Consider the following 25821-nt stretch of genomic DNA (forward strand, 5'->3'; position numbering starts at 1 on the left):
TCTGATTCCGGTTTCCGCAGCAGCAGCCGTGCCCTGGGCTGCTCTGGGAAGCAGGGATGTGTGCAGCTCCCTCGGCCTGGAGCCGTGCAGGCAGACTCGCCTGCAGCAGGACTGGCTGCTGCCCGGGGAGGCTGGGGCTGGCTCAGCACCACAGGCACTGCAAGCATCTGTGCTGGCTTGCCCTGCTCCCGGGCACTGCTGAGCCCCAGATCCCGACCCGAGGGAAGGGGGGCATGGGTTTTCCTGAGCCTGCTCGGGACGGAGCCTCCGGGCAGGCTGGGGTTGCCAACAGCTCCCAGCCCTGTGATGGGAAGCATTGTGCCCACACCATTGCCTGAGGTGGGCAACCGTGTCCGGGTAGTGTGGCCATGGTGCACACACGTCCCTTCCCAGGCCGGGCCGGGACCACGAGGTGGCGGTGCGGGAACAGCAGGAACGGGGCCCAGGCTCCCACCGCTGCCCGGAGCAGCCGGATGGAACCGCCGCAAACCGCAGGACCGAACAGTTGGGGATGGGACTTCCAAAGCTCATCCTACCCAACCCCCGCCATGAGCAGGGACCCCGTCCGCTAGCCCAGCTTGTCCAGAGCCACATCCAGCCTGGCCTGGGATGTCTCCAGGGCTGGCGCATCCATCTCCCCTCTGCACAACCAGTGCCAGGCTTTCACCACCCTCATTCTCAACGTTTATCTTCTCCCATCTGCCCCCCTTCAGTTTAACCCCATCTCCCCTCCCCTGTCCCAACAGGCCCCGTTACAAACTCTCCCCATCCTTCTCATGGCCCCTTTAACCGCTCGCACTCAGCTCCAATGCTGCATGTGAGCCCCTCGCACCCCAGGACCCCCTTATCCGGTCCCAGCCCCTCTCCCCCCGCCCGCAGCCCCCGCACCAGGCCCCGGCTGCCCTGAGGCGAGCACGGGAAGGGGCGGAGCTCCCCCGGCCCCGCCCCTCTCCGCATGCGCACTGAGGTGGCTCTGCGGGGCGGGGCTGGGCCGGGCCTGGCCGGGCGGCAGGGGCCTGGCCGGGCCGCGCTGGGCCGGGGGATGCGGGCGGCGGGGCCGGGGGTGCGGGCTGCCCGCAGGGCACTGCCCCGGCCGCCGCTGGTGCTGCTGTGGGTGCTGGTGCTGCTGTGGGTGCGGGCGGCCGCTGCCGAGCCCTGCGGAGCGCCCTGCTCCTGCCGCCGCGGCCTGCTGGACTGCAGCCGGCACCGCCTGCCCGCCGGGCCGGGCCCCAGGAGGATCCCACCGCTGCCTGCCGGCACCACGGGCCTGTGAGTGAGCGCGGCGGGCGGGGCGCAGGCCGCGGCCTAGCGGGGGGTGTGTGTGGGGCCGGGACCGCGGGGCTCGGGGGCCGTGGGGTGTGGAGCCCGGAGCGCTGTGGTGAGGGGGGGGAAGCAGCCGCGCTCGCAGGGCAGTGGATGCAGCAGGAAGGCTCCGTGCTCGGGTCGGTGGGGAGCAGGCTGCATGTCCCTCATCCTGCTGGGGGACCCGGACGTGTGAGAGGAGGAATTAGCGTTGGTTTGGGTCAGGCTCTAGGACACAGCCCCTTAGGATTGTGCTTGGCAATAGGCCTTCCAGACCCCGGCTTCAGCTGTGTTCTGTGACAGTTGCTGCTGCTTCTGTTTTCTTCTGCATCCTTTGCAGCTCAGTGATTCCCTTCTTTTCCCTCAGGAAAACCACTGTGGACTCCTCTTGATGTCTGCTGCCATTGTTTTTCCTAAGGAAACCTCAGAGCTGTTAAGGGCTCCCGTTAGGCTCTGCTCCCAGGAGTTCAATTAGCCAATGTGCTCAGCAGTGTGCATATGGGGCTGAATGCAGAGCGCCTTCATCCTGCCTTAGCCTTTACTCTCATAGTCACCATTGCTTTGTCACCTTTGTCTACAGCACAGTTGGGATGGGGAGAAGAAGCCCTGAAGGATGGGGGATATATAAGCCTGCTTTTGTGCACAGAGGCCTCTTGGAGTGATCGTGTTTCCTGGCTGATAGAAATAATGCTATTCCAGGCCGAGGGAATAAAATCTGTTGAGAATATAATACAAATATACAAACTGCTGTGCAGTTCACTCCAGGAATTCCTTTAACTGGACTTGAGAGTCCAATTGGTATTAGAAACATGTCTAAGAAAGCATGTCACCTCCTTGCCCCTGGGTGCTTCTGTAGTTCTCTTCTTTCCCTGCACGGTAAGCAATTGGAAATGCTTAAGAGAAAATGTGTGTTTCAGCATAGAAATACAACTGGTCTGTGAAAGCTTTTGTGTTTAGGAAGGTACAAGGATATCTGAACATTAGCGCTTGTCAGGGAGGGTGTCAGTGCCTGGAAAAGTGAGTTGGCAGCGCATCAGGAGGCTAATAAGCAAAATGATATCCATGCTGTTTGGAGAGCAAGTCTTCAAGTTTCAACAAATACTTGTATCTTTCTCCAAGCTGATAGAGGGTGTGTTCAAACCGACCTGGCACAAAATGCAGTGGGAAGAAGTGCTGGCACTGTGCTACGTTAGGAAATCTGACGTAACCTGTGTAAGTAAGTGTATCATAGAATCAGAACCATAGAATGGTTTGCACTGGAAGGACCTCAAAGCTCCTCCAGCTCCAACCCCTGCCACGGGCAGGGACCCCTTCCACTGGAGCAGCTGCTCCAAGCCCCTGTGTCCAACCTGGCCTTGAGCACTGCCAGGGATGGGGCAGCCACAGCTTCTCTGGGCACCCTGTGCCAGCGCCTCAGCACCCTCCCAGGGAACAGCTTCTGCCTAAGAGCTCAGTCTTCCCTCTCTTGGGCAGGTTCAAGCCATTCCCCTTGGCCTGTCCCTACATCCCTTGTCCCAAGTCCCTCTCTGGGGCTGACAGCTTGTTCTTGTGTGGCTTTTGAGATTTTGCCATACAAAGCATGTGTGTGGGGTTGACATTATTTCTTCACTAGGACACTCTAGCAGTTCTATGTCTAAAGGAGCTATAATGCACACAAGCTGTTTAGAATCAAAGCTTAATTTTTCTTGCATAAACAAGTCCATTATGTGCTTTTCCCTCTTAGTTCTGTGCTACTGTTTCACCTAACTTTAAGGACTAACAATTTTTGGTTTTCCAACTCTTCCAAACTACTTGGAGGTGATGCTTCCACTGGGGGCAGGGTGTTGGTGTTGGGCTTTTATTCTCCTTGAATGAGGCCAGGAGAGCACCTTTAGAACTTTTCCATGACAGAAGCATTCAGGCAACTGTAACTTCATTTTTCCTGCTAAATGACCTGTTTTGTGGATAACCTGGCAGATGATGAAAACGTAGGGAAGTCAAGGAGTGACTATTTTTCTGTATGTCTGCATCTTCACATTCTTTAGCAGGAGGAATGCAAGCCCTGTTTGTAAAACAGTCATTTGTAGGGAGAAAAGGAAGCACAATGCTGGTGGTCGCTGTCTTCCAGTCCTATGTTAGTGTGTGAAAGTGTGTTTAGGTAAGCTGGGACTGAGAGAGATGATAAAGAAAAGCATTTTCAGCTCAAGTGGCAACACCTTTACCAGCGCTGGGCCATGGGGAGGAGGTGAGTGTGCTCAGCTGGGCTGAATTAGTATCATTCTCCAGGACTGAGGATGCAGTAATCAATTTGATGTGTGGGTTCTGTTTTATTTACTTAAGAGATGAATACCACTTCAGTTTGGAATGAATGCTTAGCTGATTTTATATACAATCCCAGATGAATCTCTAATATACAAGTTTTGCATGTTTGCTCGGTGTCTTGTATAACGTGGGCCTCACAGTAAAAATTCAGGTGCTTCTCAAGTGATGTATTCTTTGTTTTGGGTTTTTCAGAGCAGGGGATTATATCTGGTTCTGCATGAGAGCAGGAGGCTTAGCTGTGTGATTGAATGATCTGTAAACACAGAAAATCAGTGTGTTTCAATTTGTATTTAGTGATCATTCTATTTCAAAAAGAAAAGCAACAGTAACTAGATGAAATAGTGTCAGAATGCTTTGAAGCATGAACTATACCAAGTTGTTTGAAAGAGGACTTGCCATTAATGATAACATTGTGGTAATCCAAATCTGAGTAATAATAGAAAGAATATTTTCCTGGGCTTTCTAAATTAAAATCTTAATTTCTAACATAGTAGTAAGGCAGTGGGCATCTGGGGCAAGGAGTGAGGGAGCTGCTTGTAGGTGATGGTTGTAGTATCATAGAATCCCAGACTGGTTTGTGTTGGAAGGGACCTTAATGCTCCTCCAGGTCCAACCCCTGCCACGGGCAGGGACACCTTCCACTGGAGCAGCTGCTCCAAGCCCCTGTGTCCAACCTGGCCTTGAGCACTGCCAGGGATGGGGCAGCCACAGCTTCTCTGGGCACCCTGTGCCAGCGCCTCAGCACCCCCATGATAATGTAATTCCAGTATAATTCAAGAAGTAATTCAGGAGTCATAAACAAGTCAACAAGTACTTAAATGATCACTCAAGATTACTTTTGCATTTGGTTAAAAAGCCAAGTGTCCACAGTGAGCATAAACTACCCTCTGAAAAGACTTTAGCTCTGGAGATAAGCCTAAAGGAGCTCTGACTTCTCTGAAGGAGGAGGATTCAAACAGAAATATTTCCTGTAGCAGCCTGGCTGCATTGTAGGTCCCTTCCAACTGAAATGTTCTGTTCTATGATATTCTTCCTGAAAGCCTTGAAAAATCAAGTTGCTGTTCTCTTTGCATATTAATCTGACTCCCAAGATCTTTGTTGGTGCCTGCTAACCGTACCCAGCACACAGGTTGGTCTGGCTCAGCACCCATGGCGTGGTTGTGCTCATCAGTGCTCATCTGGACACCTTGAGGAGTGTGTTATCTTCTGTGCCCATTGTCTCATCCTTCCACCACGGGTTATGCTGAGGTCCTTTGGAAATGGTGTGGTTTAGTCCTCGGGGGTCTGGTTAAACCCACTGCTACCAAGATTAGTCTCCTTAGCACTGGCTGAGTGCCTGCATGTTTGAAAGATCAAGGACAGAGGCTGCCTGTGGATTTTGGGAATCATCTCCCTGTGTGCTTGATGGCTCCTTTGGCGTGCCCAGAGGCGCAGCAGCACTGGGCAGGGGTATCCAGGCAGCCTGAGAGGGTGGCTGCAGTGCTGTAGAAGCAGTTCATACTCAGTTGGTTTTGTGTTACTGTTCATTACTACACACAGGGAGGGATCAGGCCTGGTATCCTGCTGTTCAGGGATGCACTGAAGGCAGAGCAGTGTTGGCCTCTTCTCCACCTTCTCAATCCTTTTTTAATTATAGAATTGAATAATTGCTTGCAAACCTGTTTGCTGCTGTATCTGTATAATTTACATCTTGATGTAATTAAATGAATACATTAACAGCAGGGACTTGCCATGACACCCAGGATTTTAATAATTCATTGCTAGAGTGATATCTTTATCACTGAGCCTGATGTTAACAACTCATCTCTCAAGTCCTTGCTCTCTCCCAGTAGATTCTGGTCTTACAGAGCAAAGGTGCATCTGTAGGGCCAGGGTAAATAAACCCAGGTCCTGCTCAGGTTGTCTTGTGGTTAGCACCAAGTCTTCCTTATGTGGAGGAGGGTTCTTGTGGCAGCATTAACACCCACCAATAAGGATCTGCACTGGTACTCAGCAAAGATTAAATCCTCCTTCAGTGGGGCACACCAGTAGAGTTTCTTTTCTTCTAGACAAGGGTTTTGGGCATTTTGTGTCTGCACAGGCTTGACCCTCAGTGTACTTGAAGCCAAACACAGGCCCAAAGCTATTGCAGGAGTGGACAAGCGCATGGGGTGCTGCAACTGCCCAAACCTGATTGTCAGTGGGAACATTAACTGTGAGCAGTTGCATTGTAATATTCTTTTTAACTGAAACACGGCAGTTTTGTTCTTGAAGGATAATTTTGTTTCCTGTGTCAGCATAGCTTCAGCCTGCCTGATAGCCTTCAAACTAGCTGTAATAAATAAGTACTGTGTTACTTGAAAGAGAATCATGTGATAGATGAAAGGGAATCAGTGATACAGGACCTTATCAGAGGAACTTATCAGGAAATGAACAGCTTTTGCTGAAAATAGCTTGTTAGAGCTCTGTGCTTGATGTTGGAGTTGGAAATGGGGTGAGAGGCATGGTTGATGCCTTGCTGACAGGCAGGCACAACTAGCTGAGAGAGGCAGACTTCTTGGTTTAACAGGCAGTGTCCAGTTATAAATGGAACTCTCAACAGGTTTCTGACTGTGGGGAGGATCTCAGTTGTGTTTCACAAGCTTGGTGGCAGTGCCAGGGGTTCATCTCTGTGTGGACTTGTACTAGAAAGGTGTCAAAAAGCTGATGCAGTCACAGTTCAGATGTGGTGTGTCACTGGGAGATGAGGGGACACATGATGTGTCTCTCCTCACTGGTACAGCTAGAACCAGGTTGCCATCACAAGCCTGGGGGTTTTGATCATGCTTTGAGTCATGTCACAAAATAGATTGTGCCCAGAGAGTGAGTTAGCTTTCAGAGGTGAATCCATTTCCCCCCACACTGTACCATTTTATGCACTAAGTCCAAGGCAAAAGACCTGCTTTAAAGGAAAGAGAATAGCATCGACATCCAGTTTTGGGGTTAAAACCAGACCTGATGACTCTCTTGCCCGTTGAAACAATCCAACTCCTGCATTTGTTTCCTATAAGCAAAAGCAACTGGCAGTAAAGCCTGCTTCCATAAGCTTCCCAGCCTCATGTTTCTCTCCCCTCCAGCTTGTTTGGTAATTGTGTGTATGTTGTTCTTTTAAAATAAGCCTGCCGTGACTAGTCAGTGTCTTTGAAAAGCTGGGCAGGCTGAGAAAATGGGGATCATGCCATAGAAACCAGTTCAATAACAGGCATTTTGTAAGGAATTGTTTCCATGTCCCTGGAAAGCTTTTCTTTTTTATGATTAATGTATATAAAGTATTGTGTATAAAGCTCTGATTCAAAAGAAAAATGCTCTGGTCAGGTACGGGCTTTCCTGCAAGTTCTTTTTAAACAAGAAGCTATTTGGTTCAAATAGAGAAGCAGAACTATCTAAACTCTTACTGTGAGTACCTCCTGGAATGAGCTAGGAGGAATCTCTCCTTCCTCTGATGAAGGAGGAGCCGTGCATATCATAAATATGGTTTAAAACATAGAAGTTGCATAAAGCATATGTTTGATGGGGTTTGCTCCAGGAGCAGGAATAACTTTTCTCTCTGTTCTCTAGGGATTTAAGTCATAATCATTTATTGTCATCCAACTGGAGCATTGATTTATCTGTTCATACGCTACAAGAAGTGTAAGTTGCTTTTTACGAGGATAAACTCTGAGATAGCCTACCTAATTGTAATGAGCACATTTCATTGCATGTCTTGCTATCTGGTCTGACTTGTAGAAACATTCAGTGCCAGTTAATTTAAAATGGATGCTCTATGTTGGCAGCACATTTTATATATAAAACTGATGCTTTGTGAGCAGAAAACTTCATTGTAAAAGATTAGAAGACCTTTGTGCAGAAAACAGATGAGACGTGTTTGTTTTGACTGTTGAAGTAACAGTATCCATGAAAATGGTTTAAAAAGCATGTTTTTCTATTAAATTGTTCAGGTTGTTATTTAAGCTTTTAGGGAATCCTTTTGGGTCAGCTACTAAATATTCTTAACAACATTGTTAAATGAATTCTGTGATACAAACTCCTTCTGCTGGGTACAGAAGGGTTTTACTTTGAAGCACCGGTAATATTTTTTCCTCTTTTCTTTGTTAAAGGAAAATGAATTACAACGAGCTGAGTGAAATTCCATATTTTGGGGAAACAACTTCTAATATAACTCTTCTCTCATTGTAAGTGATTGCTTTTCTGCCTTGCTCTTAACAAATGGGAGAATTGTATTAGAGTTCTGCTATCAAGTTGTATGAAAACACAGCTTCCTTTGTCTTGCAATACTACTCATCTAAAGTGCTTTAGGGAATATGTAAGTGCTCTTTAAATAAATACAAATCAGTTAGACAATCAAGTCACCCTAAATTACCAATAAAATGCAGTCAACCAAGACAGGCAGCTTTGAAGGGGAGGGATTCAGTCTAGGAATGACAGTTCCCACAAGGAACAGTCCAACTCCAGGCCCCAGAATTTGAATCTATTAATTTGTCAAGGTGGCAAATAGCTCTTGGATTTTCAGTATTGCTTGAGGAATTGGCACTTTGAAGTGTGTGATATGTGTCCTGTTTAAGTGGCTTTCTAATGACACCGATACACAAACCCTGAGCTGTTTCAGCTGTTCAGCTTGAAGGATGAGACGTTTTGATGATTGTATTTGTTACTTGTGTTTTCCAGAGTACACAATACCATTCCAGAAATAAATGCTGAGCAACTCCAAGTTTACCTTTCACTGGAAAATCTAGATCTTAGTTCTAATCTGATTTCAGAAATTAAAGCTTCTTCTTTTCCACGGATGCAACTGAAGTACTTGTAAGTGAGAGTGTTCTGTTATGTTTTGGATTCCTGGCTCTACAACAATAATGTAGAAGACCTCATCTACTCCAGATTACTGTCTTAAAGCAGGCAACTTTGTATGGTTTTGAACTGGTAGCAGTGCTTAAGGTAGCTGCAGATATGCTTGAAAACACTTTTCATACCAATCTGTATTGCAATTTCTCAAGTAGTATGGAAAGCAGTAACTGCTGTTGTCAAAATCCAGGTATTTCAGCCAGCAGGGACATGGAATGGTTTCTGCCCAGTTTGAGTAGATCACTGTTGACATCGTCTTAACTCTAGCCAAAGTATGGGCATGCAGTAAAAATTAGCTCCTAGCACTGATTCCTTTGGGGAAAATGATTCAGTTTGATATACCAGAATTCAGATTTGTGATGTGACTTCATGCTGTTAGAACTTAAGTTCTAATAGCAAGGGGTTGCTCTGAAGTGCTTATGCAGTTGTGTTCTTAAAATTCTCCATGTTCTTAAAGGCCTTTTTCCCTCTTTCTCTCCTAGGAATCTGAGTAACAACAGAATAACTACTCTAGAAGCAGGCTGTCTTGATAACTTATCTAGCTCACTAATGGTGGTAAAGCTGAACAGGAATAGGATTAGTGTGATTCCACCAAAGATCTTCAAACTGCCTCATGTGCAGTTTCTGTAAGTAGCAGTCTTGAAAGCTTAAAACTACAGTGTTTACAGCTGTGTTGTTCATCTCAGTCTGCATTCTTGACTTTCACAAAGTGGAGCTTATCAAAACATGTCGTAATATTTGAATGCCATCTGTATTAAAGGGAACTGAAAAGGAACCGGATTAAAATAGTGGAAAGTCTGACATTCCAAGGACTGGAATCGTTAAAATCCTTGAAAATGCAGCGCAATGGGATTAGCAGACTAATGGATGGAGCTTTCTTTGGCCTGGGTAATATAGAAGAACTGTGAGTATGCCTAGTCTTGGAATTTCTTTTAGGGATTCTAGCTGTGGAGGGTTGTGTCCTGTATTGCTTCCATTACATCAAGGTTGTATCGAGATAGTGATGAGTATCCCATGAAATGAGTTGAAAGATCTGTATTTTCCCATTATTTTTGTATCATGTCTGGTTACTTCAAGATGGAAAGATGTTGGCTCTCTCCCCAGTTCTTCCCACTTGCTGATCAAGAATACTTTGACTCTGTAGGTTTCATTTGCACTCCCCATAACACGGGTTCTTTGCTGTGTGACTGTTGGACAGAGGTAGCACAAACGTGTGCCATGCAGTGTTAGCAGGAGGCTTTCAAAACAAGTAATCTTTGAGAGCAGAGATTACAGTTCTGCTTCTGCCACTGGATCGCTGCAGCTGCTGTGGTTACTCAGTTCCTCATACGCTTCAGTTCACTCTTGGTTTCAGGTTAATGTAATCATGCATTTCAGGTGGCCTAAGGCTTAACGTTAGTAAATTGTTTGCAGTCCACAAGGTGAAATTTTGTAAATATATGTTTCATTGATTATCTCTTTGGCAAATGTTTTCCCTTCTAATTCCACAGAGAACTGGAACATAATAACTTGACAGAAGTAAACAAGGGCTGGCTGTATGGCCTGCGGACATTGCAGCAACTCTATGTTAGCCAGAATGCCATTAACAGGATCAGTCCAGATGCATGGGAGTTCTGCCAAAGGCTTTCCGAGCTGTAAGTCCTGGGATGCTTTTCACTGGGGGTTTTGCAACGTTGCAGTAACAGATTGGGTGGCATGTATGTAGCAAGAATGAATTACCAAAAAGAAAGTACTGGATTTCCTTGTTAGGCCCATGGTAATGCTCTGTATTATACTTATATTTGTAAGTGCTCTGTTAAAGAAATTAATCAAACCCAGTCGTTAATCAAGTTTGATAGTGTCTTCATAATTAACCCCCCCTCTACTTGCCTTTAAATGCTTTCAGAGACTTGTCATACAACCAACTAACTCGCCTCAGGGAGTCTGCCTTCATGGGACTTGGTCTCCTGGAGAAACTAAACCTGGGTGACAATCGCATCAGTCACATTGCAGATGGTGTCTTTCGAGGTCTGGCAAATCTGCGAACCTTGTAAGTACAGAAAGCTTCTGAATGAAGTCTCAGTTTAATCAGTGAAGCTTTTGGAAATAAAGACAGTGAATATCACCCTGTGCAAGGCTGAGATCAGTGTTTTGGCATTGGCATGAGCTGCCCTGCAGGTGTGGTGGAGCTGATGGTCTTTTGGTCTGCAAGATAACAATTCTGGCCCAGCTAAAACAAACCAACCACTTAATTTTAGTGGTGATAAGAAACAGAGGCTTGATAACCTCTAGTGCCCAGTTGCATGTCATACTGGTTCTGAGAAGGTGTGGATAGTCAGCTTGCATAAATGCCGGTTGTGGAGCAAGTGGTCAACCCAGACCTCTCTTTATTCCAGAGGTTTTTGTAAGGGTTGGAACCTCAGAAGCAATGTGGTGAACCCTTCTGCTTGCAGGAGGTCAGGTTTAGCCCACCCTGCTTGTGTGCTGAAGTCATAGGCGTAGCGTTTAAGAGGAGTGTGGGGTTACCTTTTGCTGGCAGAGGCACAGCTCTGCACTTGCCAGGACTTTTTGTTGCAGCTGTTTTAGTATTTCTGACAAGAAAAGACTCAATCCTGACTCTTAGTAAAAAAAAAGTAGTGTCCCAAGTAGATCTGAGCAGTTGGAATCACCCTAAACAATGATAGTAGAGAAAGGAGTGAAAGTTTATAACCCCTCTGTCAGTTCATTAAATAAATGCTTAAATAAGCAAACTCACCAGAGAGATTTATGTAAGCAGTCAGATTCTGTTAACCTGAATGCAACCTTTTAATGAAATAATTAAAACTAATTTCTTAGATTTAGAGGAGCATGAAAAAGAACAAGAGCAGATTAATTAGTAGGTTTTCCTGGGCTCCTCAGGCTCAGCAGCTGAGAGGTTGGCCATTTGCTTCAGGGTTGGAATGTGCAGGAGCAGGGCAGTGGTGATTAACAAGGCTCCAAGCATTCGTGCCCAGCCAAGCATGAGGAGCCAACTCCCCAGCTCACACAATGAGGGACTTTTCTTTTTGGGCTGCTCACTCATTTTGCTAAGTGTTCTGAGTAGTGGAGTGTGAAAGTACTTCAAACAACTGGAGATGCCTTGCTGCTGTCGGATTAGTTCCATTGTTGTTTGTACACTGGTCGGTTCAGTGCTAAGGCTGATGTAAATATTTCCCTCTATGCTCAGCTCCTGCCTCTTTTCTGCAATGGGGCTTTAATTAACAAGAATAAACTGTAAAACTGTGTATTAACCACAAGGTAGTACGAGCAAAGGTAGGATTAAAGGTTTATCTAAAAGTAATACTGAAGTGTTGGAGTTTTACATCTTACTGTGGTACTTACTTCATACTGTTGTGAGTAACTTGGCATTGATACCCCGCCAGCATTCACAATCCAGAATTTTGAAGCAGACCTAGAGAGAAATGTAGAAACAAGTTTCAAATCACAAGAATTAGCAACTTGGTAATAAATTGGGCATATTTTTCGTCTAGTCATTCTTATTACATCACATCTATGTCAAATACCTGAGAAATTTTCAGAGAGGAAAATACTTAATGGGAGCAAGTATCAAGGCCGTATTTGTTAAGACTTTTTGATGCATGAATCATTCTCTTTTTGTCCTAAAGATTCAAGTTGATCTCTGTTAATTGTGGAAATGACTACTGTGTGGTGTTAAGAACAAGACTCCCATATTCCAAAGTAAGGAAAATAAGAAAACAATGTGTTACCACTGACAGTGTCCTGGAGGTTGATCCCAGTCTCTTCCAAGATACTGTTCTACACAATTTATAGTCTCACCCAAGAGAAAGTAAATACATTTTTCCACCATTAGCACAAGGAATGAGGTGTTTGCAAGATACACAATTGGCTGTGTATGTAGCTCTCTGCCAGTTGACTTGTTTGGAAACTTGTTTTGGTATCAGAACAGGAAAACTCTGGCTTTGAGAGAAACTTGATTCAATCCATCCCATTCAGGCTAAAACTGCAACTGAATTCATTTCTTCTTCTCTCTAAAAAGCAGTTAATCCACTCCAAACCACATTGTTATATTGGTTTTGCTGTTTAGGTCGCCCTTCTATGTGAGGGGCCAAAGTGCTGTGCAGAGGTCAAACAGAAACACCATTAGCTGGTAACAAGATTTGTGAACGCAATATCAACCCCATCAACTACTTTGGGCCTGGCAGCCTTTACACTGTAACCTGTGTGGAATCTCTTAATATGCTAATGCTGCTCTAAGCCTGTTACTCGGGAAGATTAACGCTGCTGGTGTATTAGTAAATTCACTTACATGAACCAACTTGCTTTAGGAGCCTCTCCCAGCTTCTGGTAAATAGTCCATCACATGACCAGTGGTAGTCAGACTGGGTCTTTCCTTGAACACCACATCAAGAAGTTGTGCTGCTGAATTTGTTTGTGGTTCTGTCTGCGGCACTGATCTTAAGCAGTTCTGTTTCCCCTTGCATCTCTGAAATGAGATATTCATCTTCTGACAAGCTTAGTTTTAGAAAGCTAATCTTTATGAAAAGATCTGAGAGCTTCCAGGTGACCCTGTGCCAGAACACCAGAGCTGGCTGGTGCAACAGGAAATTCTTTCCCTTAGCTGGCCACTAGCAGTGGTCATGATGATGTTACAAGGCTTCATTATGAGAAAGCTTTTCTCCTGCAGGGACTTGCGGAACAATGAGATCTCCTGGGCCATAGAAGATGCAAATGAAGCATTCGTGGGACTCAGCAGGCTGGATAAACTGTATGTATTAAACACTGTTGAGATGGCAGCACTTCCCAGACATGCAGAGTAGAGGGAGAGTTTGTAAATCAGTGACAAGCTGTATTCAATATGTTTCCACGTCTGTGCTCCAGCCTCCTGATACAGGCTTGAGGTCCATGTTCAGGAGCATCTGTACCACTGGGTCACCTTGCAGCACCAATTTGAACAGATTAAGCATAAGTACTTGACTGCATTTCTTACTGAATAGCCTGGTCCTGCTGTGTGGTGATTGTCACTTTTTGTGCTGCTGTAGTTTGGGTAAAAGTTACTGCTTATTAAAAAACCCCAAACAAACCAAAATACAGCACAAAGTATTTTTTACCAAATATGAAACACTGTTGAATTAACAGCTTTTCAGTACTTAGGCTGTGCATTTTTCATCCAGTGCCATGAGCTTTGTAAGAAGCTCCATCCTGCAGAGCTACAGGCATTGTTTATAACGAATAGCTTGGTATGAGGGTGCAGTCTCAGGGACTAATGTGATTGTGACAGACTGGCATTAGGAAGTTATTGCTCCACTCCCGAGTTCTGCTTAGCACTGTTTCATTCTCCTGACTTAAATTATCTTCTGACACATCTCTAACCCAAATCTCTTAAATTAAGAATGGAAAAGAAACCCTGTTCTTGAGAAAACTAGTTGAGCTTTAAGCTCAAAAACTACTATTTGATCTTTTAGCTCAGCTATAATTAGAAAAGACATAGTTAAATATCATAGGGAGCTTTTTTGGGTCTTACTTGTGAACTCATTGACATTCAAACTCGTTTCTGGGGCTTGGGGGCTTTGTCTTTCAGAATCTTGCAAGGAAACCAGATTAAATCAATTACCAAAAAAGCATTCTCTGGTCTTGAAGGACTTGAACATCTGTAAGTACTTCACGTTGCAGAACTTCCAATTATTTGTCAACTTCAGTCTTGTGTTACCTGTTGAATATTCAAGAATCTAACTGAAGGTAGCATATGAAACCACACTTACCCATTATTGTTCTCTTTGCTTAACTTCTAGGGATTTAAGCAACAACGCAGTAATGTCCATCCAAGAAAATGCATTTGCACAGGCTCACCTGAAAGAGCTGTAAGTTTATAACAATTACTTTACAGATTCTTTATGTCCTACCTTGTGGATAAAGCTAAAACCCTTCAGCCATTGTAGGATTGACTGAAGTGTGTCTGCTTTCATCATGTCCTATTGTAAGCAATCCTGGTAAATGATAATTTACGACTCGAGTTGGTAGCAGTATCCTTAGATTTAAGGTCTGATAAAATGTGCACCTCCATCACCTTGTTTGCAGTTGGAAAATACTTTCTTCTTGCAGTGCTGAACCATTAAGCTTTTCCTATCTTATGGTTTTGCAGCAAGCTCAGCACATGCTAGGATGGAGAGAGCGAATAAAGGAAATAAGTCATCGTCTTTCAGTCTGGGAAAATTTGGCTTTAAAAGTCACAAGTAGACAAGAATTTTTACTTACTTAGCGGATGCTTAAAGCTGCCAGAGCCTCTTGTGATCTTCACACATTTAAAGTATAATGTGAAGTGACCTTCACACCCAAGACTAATCCTACTGTAACTCAGTCATCTCTAGGAGATAAAGTCTCTGAATATGGTGTAATCTGTTTTAAATCTGTTACTTGATTAGTTAATCTTGGCCAGATGGATTTAGTCTGCAAGGTCTGCCAGATTGAGGAGACACCTAAACCACAAGACTTTCATTGCTTTCTCTAATGTGTCTTAAAAGTGAGGAACTGTTGATGTGCATGTGCAAAGAGCAGGATGGAATCCTGGCTGACTGTGTGCCTCTGGTTCCTGCTGGGTTCATCTCGTGGCAGATCACTTCTTGTTGAAGGGTTGGACTTTCCCCAGTCAGTCATACTGATACATAACATTTAGAAAGCTTTGAAAGCAGGTGATGGGGAAAAAGTGACCCAACATTGTTTCCAACTTAAAGGTTTTCTTTGGAGTAGAGAAAACAATGTGCAGTAGGTAACGGTATGAAACAAATCACTCTCATTCTTAAGTGTTTGTTAGCTAGCATGAACATGAGTATTGAGGCTTACATTAATTTCATAATGGCAAGTGGGTTGAGTTTGAGACGCTGCTGCTCTGAAGAGTTATGTTCCTTTTAACTGCTTTTAAGAGGGATGGGATAATTGCAAAGACAGGCTTAGTTTGTCTTTTAGAAGTTGAAAATCCAAGGTTGTTTTCTTCAGAATGAAAAGGAAGTGTAAGATTTTAGGGCTGACATAGAGGGAAGGATATTCTGGCTTGTTTATAGCATGTATAGCTAACGTTTTGTAATAAATTCCCATAGGCATAAAAGAATGACTCTTGACATTTCTGAACATATATGCTTTAAGTTGTTTTGCTGCATGGAATCACCTGTAGGAAATACATAAACTTTAATCCCACTTTTGTTTTGCCTTGTCTCTGCAGAGTTTTGAACACTAGCAGCTTGCTTTGTGATTGCCAGTTGAAATGGCTGCCACAGTGGCTCACTGACAGCCATTTACAGCAGGCTGTAAATGTTAGCTGTGCTCATCCAGAATGGTTAGCAGGACAAAGCCTTCTCAGTGTGGACCCTGATGACTTTGTCTGTGGTTTGTATTTTTAATGACTTTTGATATAAAACCGTGGTTAACACAAATCTGTGCAGGTACCTTTCTGAAATCAGGCTGTGGCATTGCTGGAGGTGTTTGGTCTTGGCCATGGCACGCACTTGGGCCTCTGTACATCACTGGGTCTGCTTTGGAATTTGGGATATAATTCTGTTTCTTTTTGGTTTGTTGGGTTTGAGCACTGAAGCTAACCCAAGGGAGTAATTCTGTGAGAGTGTGTTGGTTTTCATGTAGGTTACTGTTAAAAACTGATAATGCTTCCATTCCCCCTGCTTATGAATGACTTTAGCTTGGGAAGGACTGTTTGACACTTCCTTAGTAGTTCTTGTCCATACCAGCAAGACCAGAGTCACTAATACTCAGGCCCATCTTCTCATGCCCTATAGCTGTGATGTTTATCTGGTCTCTGCCACCACAGTTTGAGACAAAAGCCTGTTTATTTTTGTAACTGAACTGTGGGATGGAACACTGAGAGTCTCTTTGCCCAGAGTCATGTGTGAAGTCTGTGGCAAGCCTGGAAATAGTCTGGTGTTCTTTTCTGGGTGAGCAGTCTTCTGAGTGTAACTCCTGTATACACAGTTCTTTTGGTGGCAAAGGCTACAATAATCATCATGTAGGTGCAAGCACCCACTTCTCCATTCTGATACCACCACTGTGGTGCCTTGACACTGGTGCTGCATGTACATGTGAGAATGGCTCTGCTGCCATAATGGGCATTGAAACACCTCCCATTGAGTAGGATAAGAATGAACTGCCAGCTTGCTCTGCTTTGTATTTGTAGAACTGAAAGGCTCTTCAAGATATTTAAATCACCTGAGAATAAGTCTCAGTCCTTCATAAAATAGCCTGGCTTTTCAGCTGAGCACAGCTTTTGTGCATGATCTAAATATAGCAAGCTCCAGACAGATGTACAAAATGCAGGGTGCTGCTCAAGACCATGCTTCTCTGCTGATTGTTTTCCACTCTTATTCTGGTAACTACCTGTGGTTCTAATCCTCTCACAGCTTGATTTCCAGCTGGAAACAGCTGAGTATGTGCACCTCAAGCAGGACATCTGTTTCCAGAGCTTGCTCTATGCTTACATAGTCTTTGCAGTGAGTTTTCTTGCAATATTAATTGCAAGTTGACCAGGAAGTAGCTAATCTCAGTGCTTTTATTTCCAGATAACTTCCCTAAACCGCAGATAAGAGTGCATCCTGAGACCAGAGTTGCTCTGCGAGGCATGAATGTGACTCTGACCTGCACTGCTGTGAGCAGCAGTGATTCACCCATGTCCACAGCTTGGCGTAAAGACAGTGAGGTGTTGTATGATGCAGAGGTGGAGAACTTTGCCAGATACCAGCAGCAGGGTGGTGAGGTGGTTGAATACACCACTGTCCTGCACCTTTTCAATGTGAATTTCACCGATGAAGGGAAATATCAGTGCATTGTCACCAATCACTTCGGCTCCAATTATTCCAACAAAGCCAAGCTGACTGTCAATGGTAAGCAATCGTGGTAACAAAGGAGAAACACTTGAAACCTAAAGCTTTATTTAAATAGCTTCAAGTCTATTTTTCACCAGAGCTGACCCAAAATAGTCTTGCAAGACTGTCTCACTGGTATTTAGATGTGTTAAATATCATTTTATAAAGCAGGAAAGAAGGGATTTTTTTGTGTGTGTGGGTGAAGAAACTTGTGTTCACTTTCAGAAGGGGCAGATATATCCCATGCTTTCCTTACAACACAATTACTTGTTCATCTGGTTAAATGGAGGTGGAAGTCTCTTAAACTAAAAGCTCCCTCTGCTGTCTCCTCAGAACTCAGCACCTTTTCCCTTGTGTTAAGCTATGCAGGATTCGAGGAAAATTGAATGGTGGGACCGGAAGCAGACTCTTAAAGCTCAATTCTGAAGTCCTTTGTTTTTGGCCATCATGATTCTTTTTATTTTGGCTTGAGGGAAAGGAAGTAAGACAACATTCACATCAGTCAGTAGACCTCTAATCCCCATTGTATCTGGGAGCAGAGCTGATTTTACTCATCCAGAACAGATAATGCAGACTTGGACTGATGAGATAGAAGTTCACCTTCCCTTTTACAAGGGAAGAAAAAATGTGGCAAAAGGCTAAACCTTTTCCCTGTCTTTTCCCCGTGAGAAATGTCCTTTGGAACACCTTAAATGAACACTGTAGATATATTTCAATCTGAGGATAGGCTGTTAGAAATGATGGTTGGAAATGCGTGCAGTTCTCAGGAGAATCTGCCCCTCAGGGAAAACTAGAGGCTGTTTCACATTTGTTTTCAGATATTCTCTGTGCTGTGGAGCTTTTGCTGCTTTTTCCCTGGTACTGAAAGCACTGAAAGTAATCTCCTTTGCTCCAGAGCTACCTTCTTTCCTGAAAACCCCCATGGATCTCACTATCCGCACTGGGGCTATGGCCCGGCTGGAGTGTGCTGCAGAGGGTCACCCTACTCCACAGATCTCCTGGCAGAAAGATGGTGGCACAGACTTCCCTGCTGCAAGAGAGAGAAGGATGCACGTCATGCCTGAGGATGATGTGTTCTTTATTGCAAACGTGAAAATAGAAGACATGGGAATCTATAGCTGTATGGCACAAAACATTGCGGGGGGTTTGTCAGCAAATGCCACGCTGACTGTGTTAGGTAAGTGGTGTGCTAAGCTGTGCTTGCATGTGGAGCCCTTCTCTGCAGTGGTGTAGTGTAGCTGCAAGCTGAAGTCCTAAAGAATGAAGTTAAAACATGAAGAGCAGCACTAGGCCTGGGTTTTGAACAGTGAAGCTTTAGCAGCTAAGCTACAGTGCTGACTGATGAAGTTAATATGGTCCTTGCAGAAGAGAGCACAGCCCAGCAGTGTGGACTGGACAATTTGTGTTGCCTCACAACAAATTCCATTGCAAGTAACATGAACTGTGTTGAGTGATAATGGAAGGACAGTTCCTCTAGAGTGTAGAATTTATGAAGACACTGACTTTTATCATTATGGTTATATACAGATTTAGAATTGAATACATGAAGCAGACTGTGGCTAACATGTAATGTGGGGGATGTTTGCTTTACCCCATTGGCTGCAGTAAACCATATGAGAGCTGAACTCATAGGACTTCCTGAATCCTGTCTTTGACTGCCAAGTTTAGGTTCAGGTTGTAAGAGGATTCTAGATACCATGGAGTACACACAGTGAACTCCCCTTACAATTTGCCTTTTTTCCTCCACTATCACAGAAACTCCTTCCTTTGTGAGGCCCTTGGAAGACAGAACTGTAACCCGAGGTGAAACTGCTGTCTTGCAGTGCATAGCTGGTGGCAGCCCTGCCCCACGCCTCAACTGGACAAAGGATGATGGCCCTTTGACAGTCACAGAAAGGCATTTTTTTGCTGCAGCAAATCAACTTCTTATCATTGTGGATGCTGGCTTAGAGGATGCTGGGAAGTACACATGCATTATGTCCAACACACTGGGCACTGAGCGTGGCCATATTTACCTAAATGTCCTGGCTTCCCCAAACTGTGATTCTTCCCAGAGTGGCATTGTCCATGAGGAGGATGGCTGGACAACAGTGGGCATTGTGATTATCGTTGTGGTGTGCTGTGTCGTGGGAACCTCCCTAGTATGGGTTATCGTCATCTACCACATGAGAAGGAAGAGTGAAGATTACAGCATCACTAACACAGGTAAAGTGCAGAAGCCTGTTGAAAACAGCCATGTTTTTAATACAAAACACTTAAGAGGGGTGAAATGTTTGGGATCATTACAGATGGATAAGAGTGAAGAAATGAGGGTTTTCTTCTGAAATCTTCAGGGATTTGCTCAAATTTCTTCATTTTAGAGTTGTTTGGGTTTTTTTTTAATATCAAGTGTTAATTTTGTTCCTTATACACTAGATTTGTTCTACATGTAGGGAAAGCAGTAAAGTTTTGGAAATAAATATTCAAATAAACTTAAAATTGTTTTCAGGACCTGGGATAATGTGTGAAGTTTCATTCTGACCCTGTTAGTTTTGAACTAACCATGCAGATGTTTAACAGAGGCAGAGAGAAGATAACTCCTGAGTTGAACTTTTGGGTGACAGTTTTCTTTACGTGCTTAACAGTGTTGGTACTACTTTGAAATCTTCATTCAGCTGTTAATGTCATCAATGCTAATTCTGCCTTGCAGAGGAGATGAACCTACCAGCAGACATTCCCAGCTATCTGTCTTCCCAAGGAACTCTGTCAGAGCCTCAGGAAGGCTACAGTAACTCAGAGGCAGGAAGCCATCAGCAGCTTATGCCTCCAGCTGGTAGCTACATGCATAAAGGCACAGATGGTAAGCAAAGCCCTTGTATGTATTACTTGTGTTCCAGCAGGATGCCAGTGCATGGTTTTGTCCCCACAGCTGGCTGCAGTATTGCACAACGCTCTGTAGTACTGTGTTATTAACATGAAAGGTGACTTTTCCTAGAGGAGAGCTTGGGTTGATGTGAAACTTTCCATCCTGAGTTTGAGGTGTCTCATTTTCTTCTAGTGTTTGTTAATATTCTGCTCTCAGGGCACTTCTGCATTCCATGGGTGCTGTTTAATCTTTGGTCCAGCAACACCTGGGCTCACATCTGCTATGAGTGCCTTTGCATGTAGGTGTCATGACTGCATAGGCTGGTTTTAAAAGTGATCCTTCAGATCTAGACTTTACACTAGAGTCTTATCTGGAAGGAGCTGAGAAGCATCTCATCTCAGTGACCATGTTATCATCTGGGCATGCAGGATACCAGTCTGGTACAAGAGCATAAGCTGATGTGGATAGGTATCCTGGTTTGATTCCAGGGCTGTTTCAGCCTGGTTCCCAAGCTGGTTGGACCTGCATTGGACAGGGAAGCAAACATGAGGTTGCTCACACTCATGTCCATGGCTTTCCACTGGGCAGTCCTAAAAGGGCAGTGTTAGAGACTTTGGGTGGTGGGAAACCTAGAGCATTTCTTCTGTGACTTCTTCAGTTAACAGTCAAGCTAAGTACTCTGTTACCACATAAACTGTATAAAACCCCTTCAGACGTGATCATACGAAGACATGAAAAGAATCTGGGAATCAAGCATCCTTATCCTGTTTGAGAGTGTTTTGGTTTCTCATTGTGTTTATCAGGTGGTGCAGCACCATTGGTGATCTGCTCAGACTGTTATGACAATGCAAACATCTACTCCAGGACACGAGAGTACTGTCCCTATGCCTACATCGCAGAAGAAGACCCCCTGGATCAAACCCTCCCTAACCTCATGGTGCAGATGTCTAAGGAAACATATACAGCACGCACCCAGCATGAAGCCAGTACTTTGGATAATCTCTTAGCAGACAGAGACGTGTCTGTCTTCCTTACCAACCATGACAAAATGAGTGAAAAGAAAATCTCCTCCCAGCAGATCAATGGTGAGTGTCCCCTTTTTCCTTTTGTTGCTTTGTATTCCCTGATAATTCGGGTCTTCCTTGTGCTACCCTTCCCTGTTGACACGCAGCTAACTCTTTTAGTGACTGTAGTTTGTGAGTAACTCACATCTAACATTCTCAGAACTAGCCCTCAGTTGGCATCCAGTACCCAACAGTTGAAGAGGGAGATGTGAAAAAGATGGTATTTCTTAATCTGCAGTTCGTCTCTTAAAGCTTGTGGAATGTGATCTTTTACGTGTGCTTCAAGGGCATCTTTTAGCCAAGAGGTTCTCTAACAGATTCAGACAGGCCTTCTGTTTGAGCAGGCCTGGTTTTCAGAGAACTCCAAAAGATGCTTTTTTTTGGGATACTGATTGATGCTGACTTTCTTCCTGATAGCCTTTTCAAAGTTCACACTGAAACAACACTCTGTGCGCTGTTTCTGCTTCCTGTAACAGCTTGCTGTAAAGGGAGAGCATCCAATAAAACACAGACTCATAGAGTCATAGAATGGATAGGGTTGGAGAAGAGAAAATAACCTCAGAAAGACTGGAGCTGTGGAGCTGCATGACTCTGGGAATCTGCCTTCAAACTTGGCTGTGTTTAGCATGAGCTAATTCCTTTTCATCTTCTAATGTCTTCATTTCTCTTCCCCAGAACCCTTCCAGCTTCCTCTATGGGGCGTGAACAAAGATGTGGCTCTCCCTCACTCCCACTTCGTGCATCAGCAGCCAGGCCGGGAGACCCCACGGCCTCCCCACAGCGAGGGTGCTGCTGTCAGCAGCCGGGACCAGGCGGCTCCGTCCGGAGCCTGTCCCCGCGGCCGGGACCGGAGCTTTGATTTTAACAGGACACGCAGCATTCATGACTGTAGTGAAACCACATAAGACCCTCGGGTGGAGGCTTGAAAGGAAACCTGTACCAACTGACTTGTTGTATTTACTACCTCAGGACTAACCCCAAGGCCAAAGATGCTTGTGTACGTGTGTCTGCAGTCGCAGGCTGGCTAAGCAGACTGTCTAGGAGGAGGTGGCACATGCCCTTTTTTCCCTGGATTTCTGTGTATTGGAAGATGGGAATGTGTTAACGGAACACGTGGATGATTAGTGCTATCTACAATAGCATTAAATGGAGGATTTTCTGATGTTGGAAGCAGCCTTTGTGTTGGTGCATGCTTTGAAAATCCCTCAAGAATGCATAGCTGTTTCACACTGCATTGTCTGCTTGAAAACAAAGGTTCAGGGCCTCCTCATGGAATTCCCCAGTAACTGTAAGCATAAAATTCTTGGCCAGCTTTTCGTTCCTTAGGCTGTTAGCAGGCCCCTGTTCTCAGTCTGACTTTGGGTCTTGTTTTCTCCTATGAATAATGGACTCTAGTTGTAAATCAATTTGCATTTATAAATATTTTGTATACACTAAACATATAAATGTGTTGGCTGTAATGTAAATAGATCTTTTTTTTTATTATGCCAAAGTCTGTATCATACTGTTCCTCTCCACAGTTCTATATCAAGCCATGTGGGGGTTGTTGGTGGGACTGGAAGCTTGTTTCTGAGGGGATAGAGCTGTCTTTGGTTTGGAAAGCAGTGAATTTACTATAGATACGTGGTGAAACTGTGATATTGATGAATTTCATTGTTCTATACAGCTCTGCATGCATTGAGCCTGGCTGACCTGGCTGCAAGCTGCTCCATCACGACATGAGAATTCCAAGTCTGATCTGTTTAAGTGTTGAGAAAGTTCCTAACTCTCTGTATTAGGCACCTGTCTTGTCCAGTAGAGCAAGAAGCCCAGCAGGCCCTGCATTAACAAGCAGTGTTATTCCAGTATTCCTGGCTGTAGTATCCAGCTTCCAAGAAGTTCCTGTCAAAAGCAAACAAAAGGAGCAGTGCACTACTTGTCTCCTCCTGGTTCCCTGGTACAATGGGATGTCTAAGTGGTTTGTTTCAGAAGTTTATCTAAGCTTTTATCTAAAACCCAGCCTTTGTATTGGGTATGTTGCAGATGTCTCCATGTCTTTTTCCTAGCTGGCACTTAAGTGAACTTTTTAAAGGAATGTTGTGATGGAAAGCATCAGATGAATGGAAAAAGCAGTTGCTAAGTACTTATGGATTGGATTGGATTGCAATGGATTTTCTGTTTCCTGTTTGTAAATGCCCCTTTGTGTAGGAGGTGTTACTCATCAGTGATGGGTTTTCAGCAGGTACCTTGTGCTCAGTGCTAATGCTTCTACATTAGGTCGTGTACTCACTCCTGAAGAGCAAGGAGCTTTCTCCATGGTCATTGTTGCATTTTTCCAAGCTGTAGGATAGGTACTGAAATGGAAACAGCCACGTGGTGTATTTTATATACTTATAAAGACAGAAACCCCTTTTCTGACCAGCACAGGAGAGGTATGTAAGGCTTCCCACCAGTCCATTCCTCAATTGAAGGGGCCGTGACTGGAGTATCCAATGCAGTCCTGCAGAATCACAGCTCAGACTTGTGAGAGTGTGGATTACTTGAGTAAATGAGGGAGGGAAAACTGGGAATAATGATTATTTTCCCACTGCTCTTTGGCCATGAATAAGAGTCAGATCTATACAAATGAGCAAGTATCATCAAGGGCTCTTAACATGCTCTCGAAGCAACCATGGTTGCTTTGATAGCCAGCAGCTTTAGTAGGAAGAGGATCCAATTGTCCTTGACCTGGATAAAGAAGAGAGAAGTGTGTTAAAGTCTTTTTGGGCTCTGACACCTGAAATGTTGTAATAACACACATGCCAAAAAGAAGAATCTTCAGTTCATTCCATTCTGGTTTCTATTTCCTCTGGCCTTTTCCTTTCCAGACAGCATCTGAGACCTGATGCTTATTTCAATCCAAAGTTCTCTCTTGCAGGAACCCAGTACTGTCAGTTTAAATCCAGATGAGAAAGGTCATGTCATGAAACTACAGCAGCAGAAAAGCCTCATCCATTGGGCTGTTCACTGCTTTCTCCAGCTATCATCCCAGGCTGTAGTGGCTAAGTGCTGCTCAGCACGTGCAGAGCCAGGATTCCCACCAGCACCCCTCCTGCTGCTCTGTCTCCTGTCACCCTTTGGCAAACGTTGAAGTTTGTTACTCTTCCTTTCACCCCCCTCTTCTGTGCAGCTGAAGCTAACACAGATCTGTCCCAGTGCAGCTGCTGATGTGCACCTCAGGTGTACGTTGGGCACAACTCCCTACTGAGACTGAATTCCCTTTGGGTAGGTAAGATGTGCTTGGCCAGGACCAAGGCTTTAAAATTCATGCTGCCTGCAGCAGGAGCTCAAGCTGCACTGATTTCTATGAGGTACTGGCCTATAAAACTTGCTGTTATGTATTAGGACATTTGCATCCTCCCATGAGCAATGGTATCTCTTTCAAGTCCATAAGCTGATTGTAAATAGCTGAAGCTTGTAAGTAGGTGAACACTTTGCTGTGCTTAGCATTGTTGGAGAAGCTTCCTGAGTAGACTTGCAGAAGAAATCAGGTCTCTGTTCTGCAGGAGGTACAGACAGGACCTCCCCTATTCCCACTAAACACAAGCAGTTTCTTCAATCAAAGCCAAAGCATCAGGAGCTGGGGGTTCATGAGACAGCATGGGCAAAGCTGCCCTTCTGCCTGTTGCTATTGCCTAATGTCTATTTATATCTTTTTTTTCCACATAAGAATGTATATTTTGTATAGCATGTGTAATATACGTTTGTCTATTGTAATATACCTTCAGTCAATAAAAGCTACGTACATTGAGCATCTGGTGCTAGCAGCAAGTGAAATTGTTCATTTGTGTTCTGTGATCTTTAACTTTCACAGGGGGATGAGGTGCAGTAAAGGTGGTTTTCTGGATGCGTCCCTGGGCAGGTGGCTCCGGGTGCCCCTGCTCGAGCAGAGGGGGGGACAAGGGGACCTCAGAGTGAAGCTTTCCCTGACTCTCTGATTCTCTCCTCAGTTTCCCATAGGAACACCCTGTGCCCTTTCCTGAAGATGCTGTTACTTCTCCCACGGTGCTGCTGACTCTGGGCCAGGAGACTCCTGATTCTGTGTTCCCATCACTGTCCTGATGGTCGGATCCTTGGAAGTACCAAGATTTTCCTCCCAGGAACAAGCTGCCAGCACAAGTGAGTTGGGGAGAGCGTGTCCCCACGTACCCGCTGCAAGCAGGGAGAGCTTTGTGCCTCCTACCCCACCAGCTCCCAGCCCTCCTGAAACCAGTGTGAGCTTTGTATCCCTTTGAATAATGATGTCTATCCCTGTATTCCTGTTGCTGGTTCATGGTCTGATATTTCCCCACCTTGGGTCAGTGCTCCGTCCCCTGCAGCAGCGTGTGGTGACTTTGGCAGCGCTGCCCAATTCCTTGTGGCCTGTGGCTGCTCCCACACCCTGGGAAGTGTGTCATCCCCTGAGGACATACACTGCAACACCCAGAAAGCAAAGCCAGGCAAATTATGGCTGAGAGAGTTGCATTGTTCAGCCTGGGGAAGAGAAGGCTCCGGGGAGACCTTATTGTGCCCTTTCAGTACTTAAAAGGACCTATAAGAATGATGGGGAGAGATGTTTGAGCAGAGCCTGTTGCCATAGGACAAGCAGTGATGG

General features: G+C 44.8%; 1 protein-coding gene across 1 annotated transcript; it reads left to right on the forward strand.

Moving 5' to 3' along the window:
• Positions 1-1099: 1099 nt before the first annotated feature.
• LRIG2 (leucine rich repeats and immunoglobulin like domains 2) lies at positions 1100-25001 on the forward strand. The gene is made up of 18 exons (XM_034069775.1): positions 1100-1269; positions 7180-7251; positions 7719-7793; positions 8287-8421; positions 8943-9086; positions 9221-9364; positions 9951-10094; positions 10346-10489; positions 13124-13204; positions 14018-14089; positions 14229-14297; positions 15653-15816; positions 16998-17318; positions 18196-18477; positions 19056-19505; positions 19990-20139; positions 20949-21230; positions 21885-25001. Exons 3-18 carry the CDS (start codon positions 7723-7725, stop codon positions 22112-22114), a joined length of 2883 nt encoding a protein of 960 aa, XP_033925666.1. The 5' UTR covers positions 1100-1269; positions 7180-7251; positions 7719-7722; the 3' UTR covers positions 22115-25001.
• The last annotated feature ends 820 nt before the right edge of the window (positions 25002-25821 follow it).

The sequence above is a fragment of the Melopsittacus undulatus genome, chromosome 16 (assembly GCF_012275295.1).
Source record: "Melopsittacus undulatus isolate bMelUnd1 chromosome 16, bMelUnd1.mat.Z, whole genome shotgun sequence".
In the NCBI taxonomy this organism is placed as follows: Eukaryota; Metazoa; Chordata; class Aves; order Psittaciformes; family Psittaculidae; genus Melopsittacus; species Melopsittacus undulatus.

Excerpts from the sequence above, each read along its gene's own strand:
- LRIG2 (XM_034069775.1), top strand. The coding sequence starts at position 7,723 with ATGAATTACAACGAGCTGAGTGAAATTCCATATTTTGGGGAAACAACT. Across the intron at positions 9,365-9,950 it reads CTGGGTAATATAGAAGAACT|AGAACTGGAACATAATAACT; the intron begins GTGAGTATGCCT and ends CTAATTCCACAG. Across the intron at positions 19,506-19,989 it reads TTACAGCATCACTAACACAG|AGGAGATGAACCTACCAGCA; the intron begins GTAAAGTGCAGA and ends TCTGCCTTGCAG.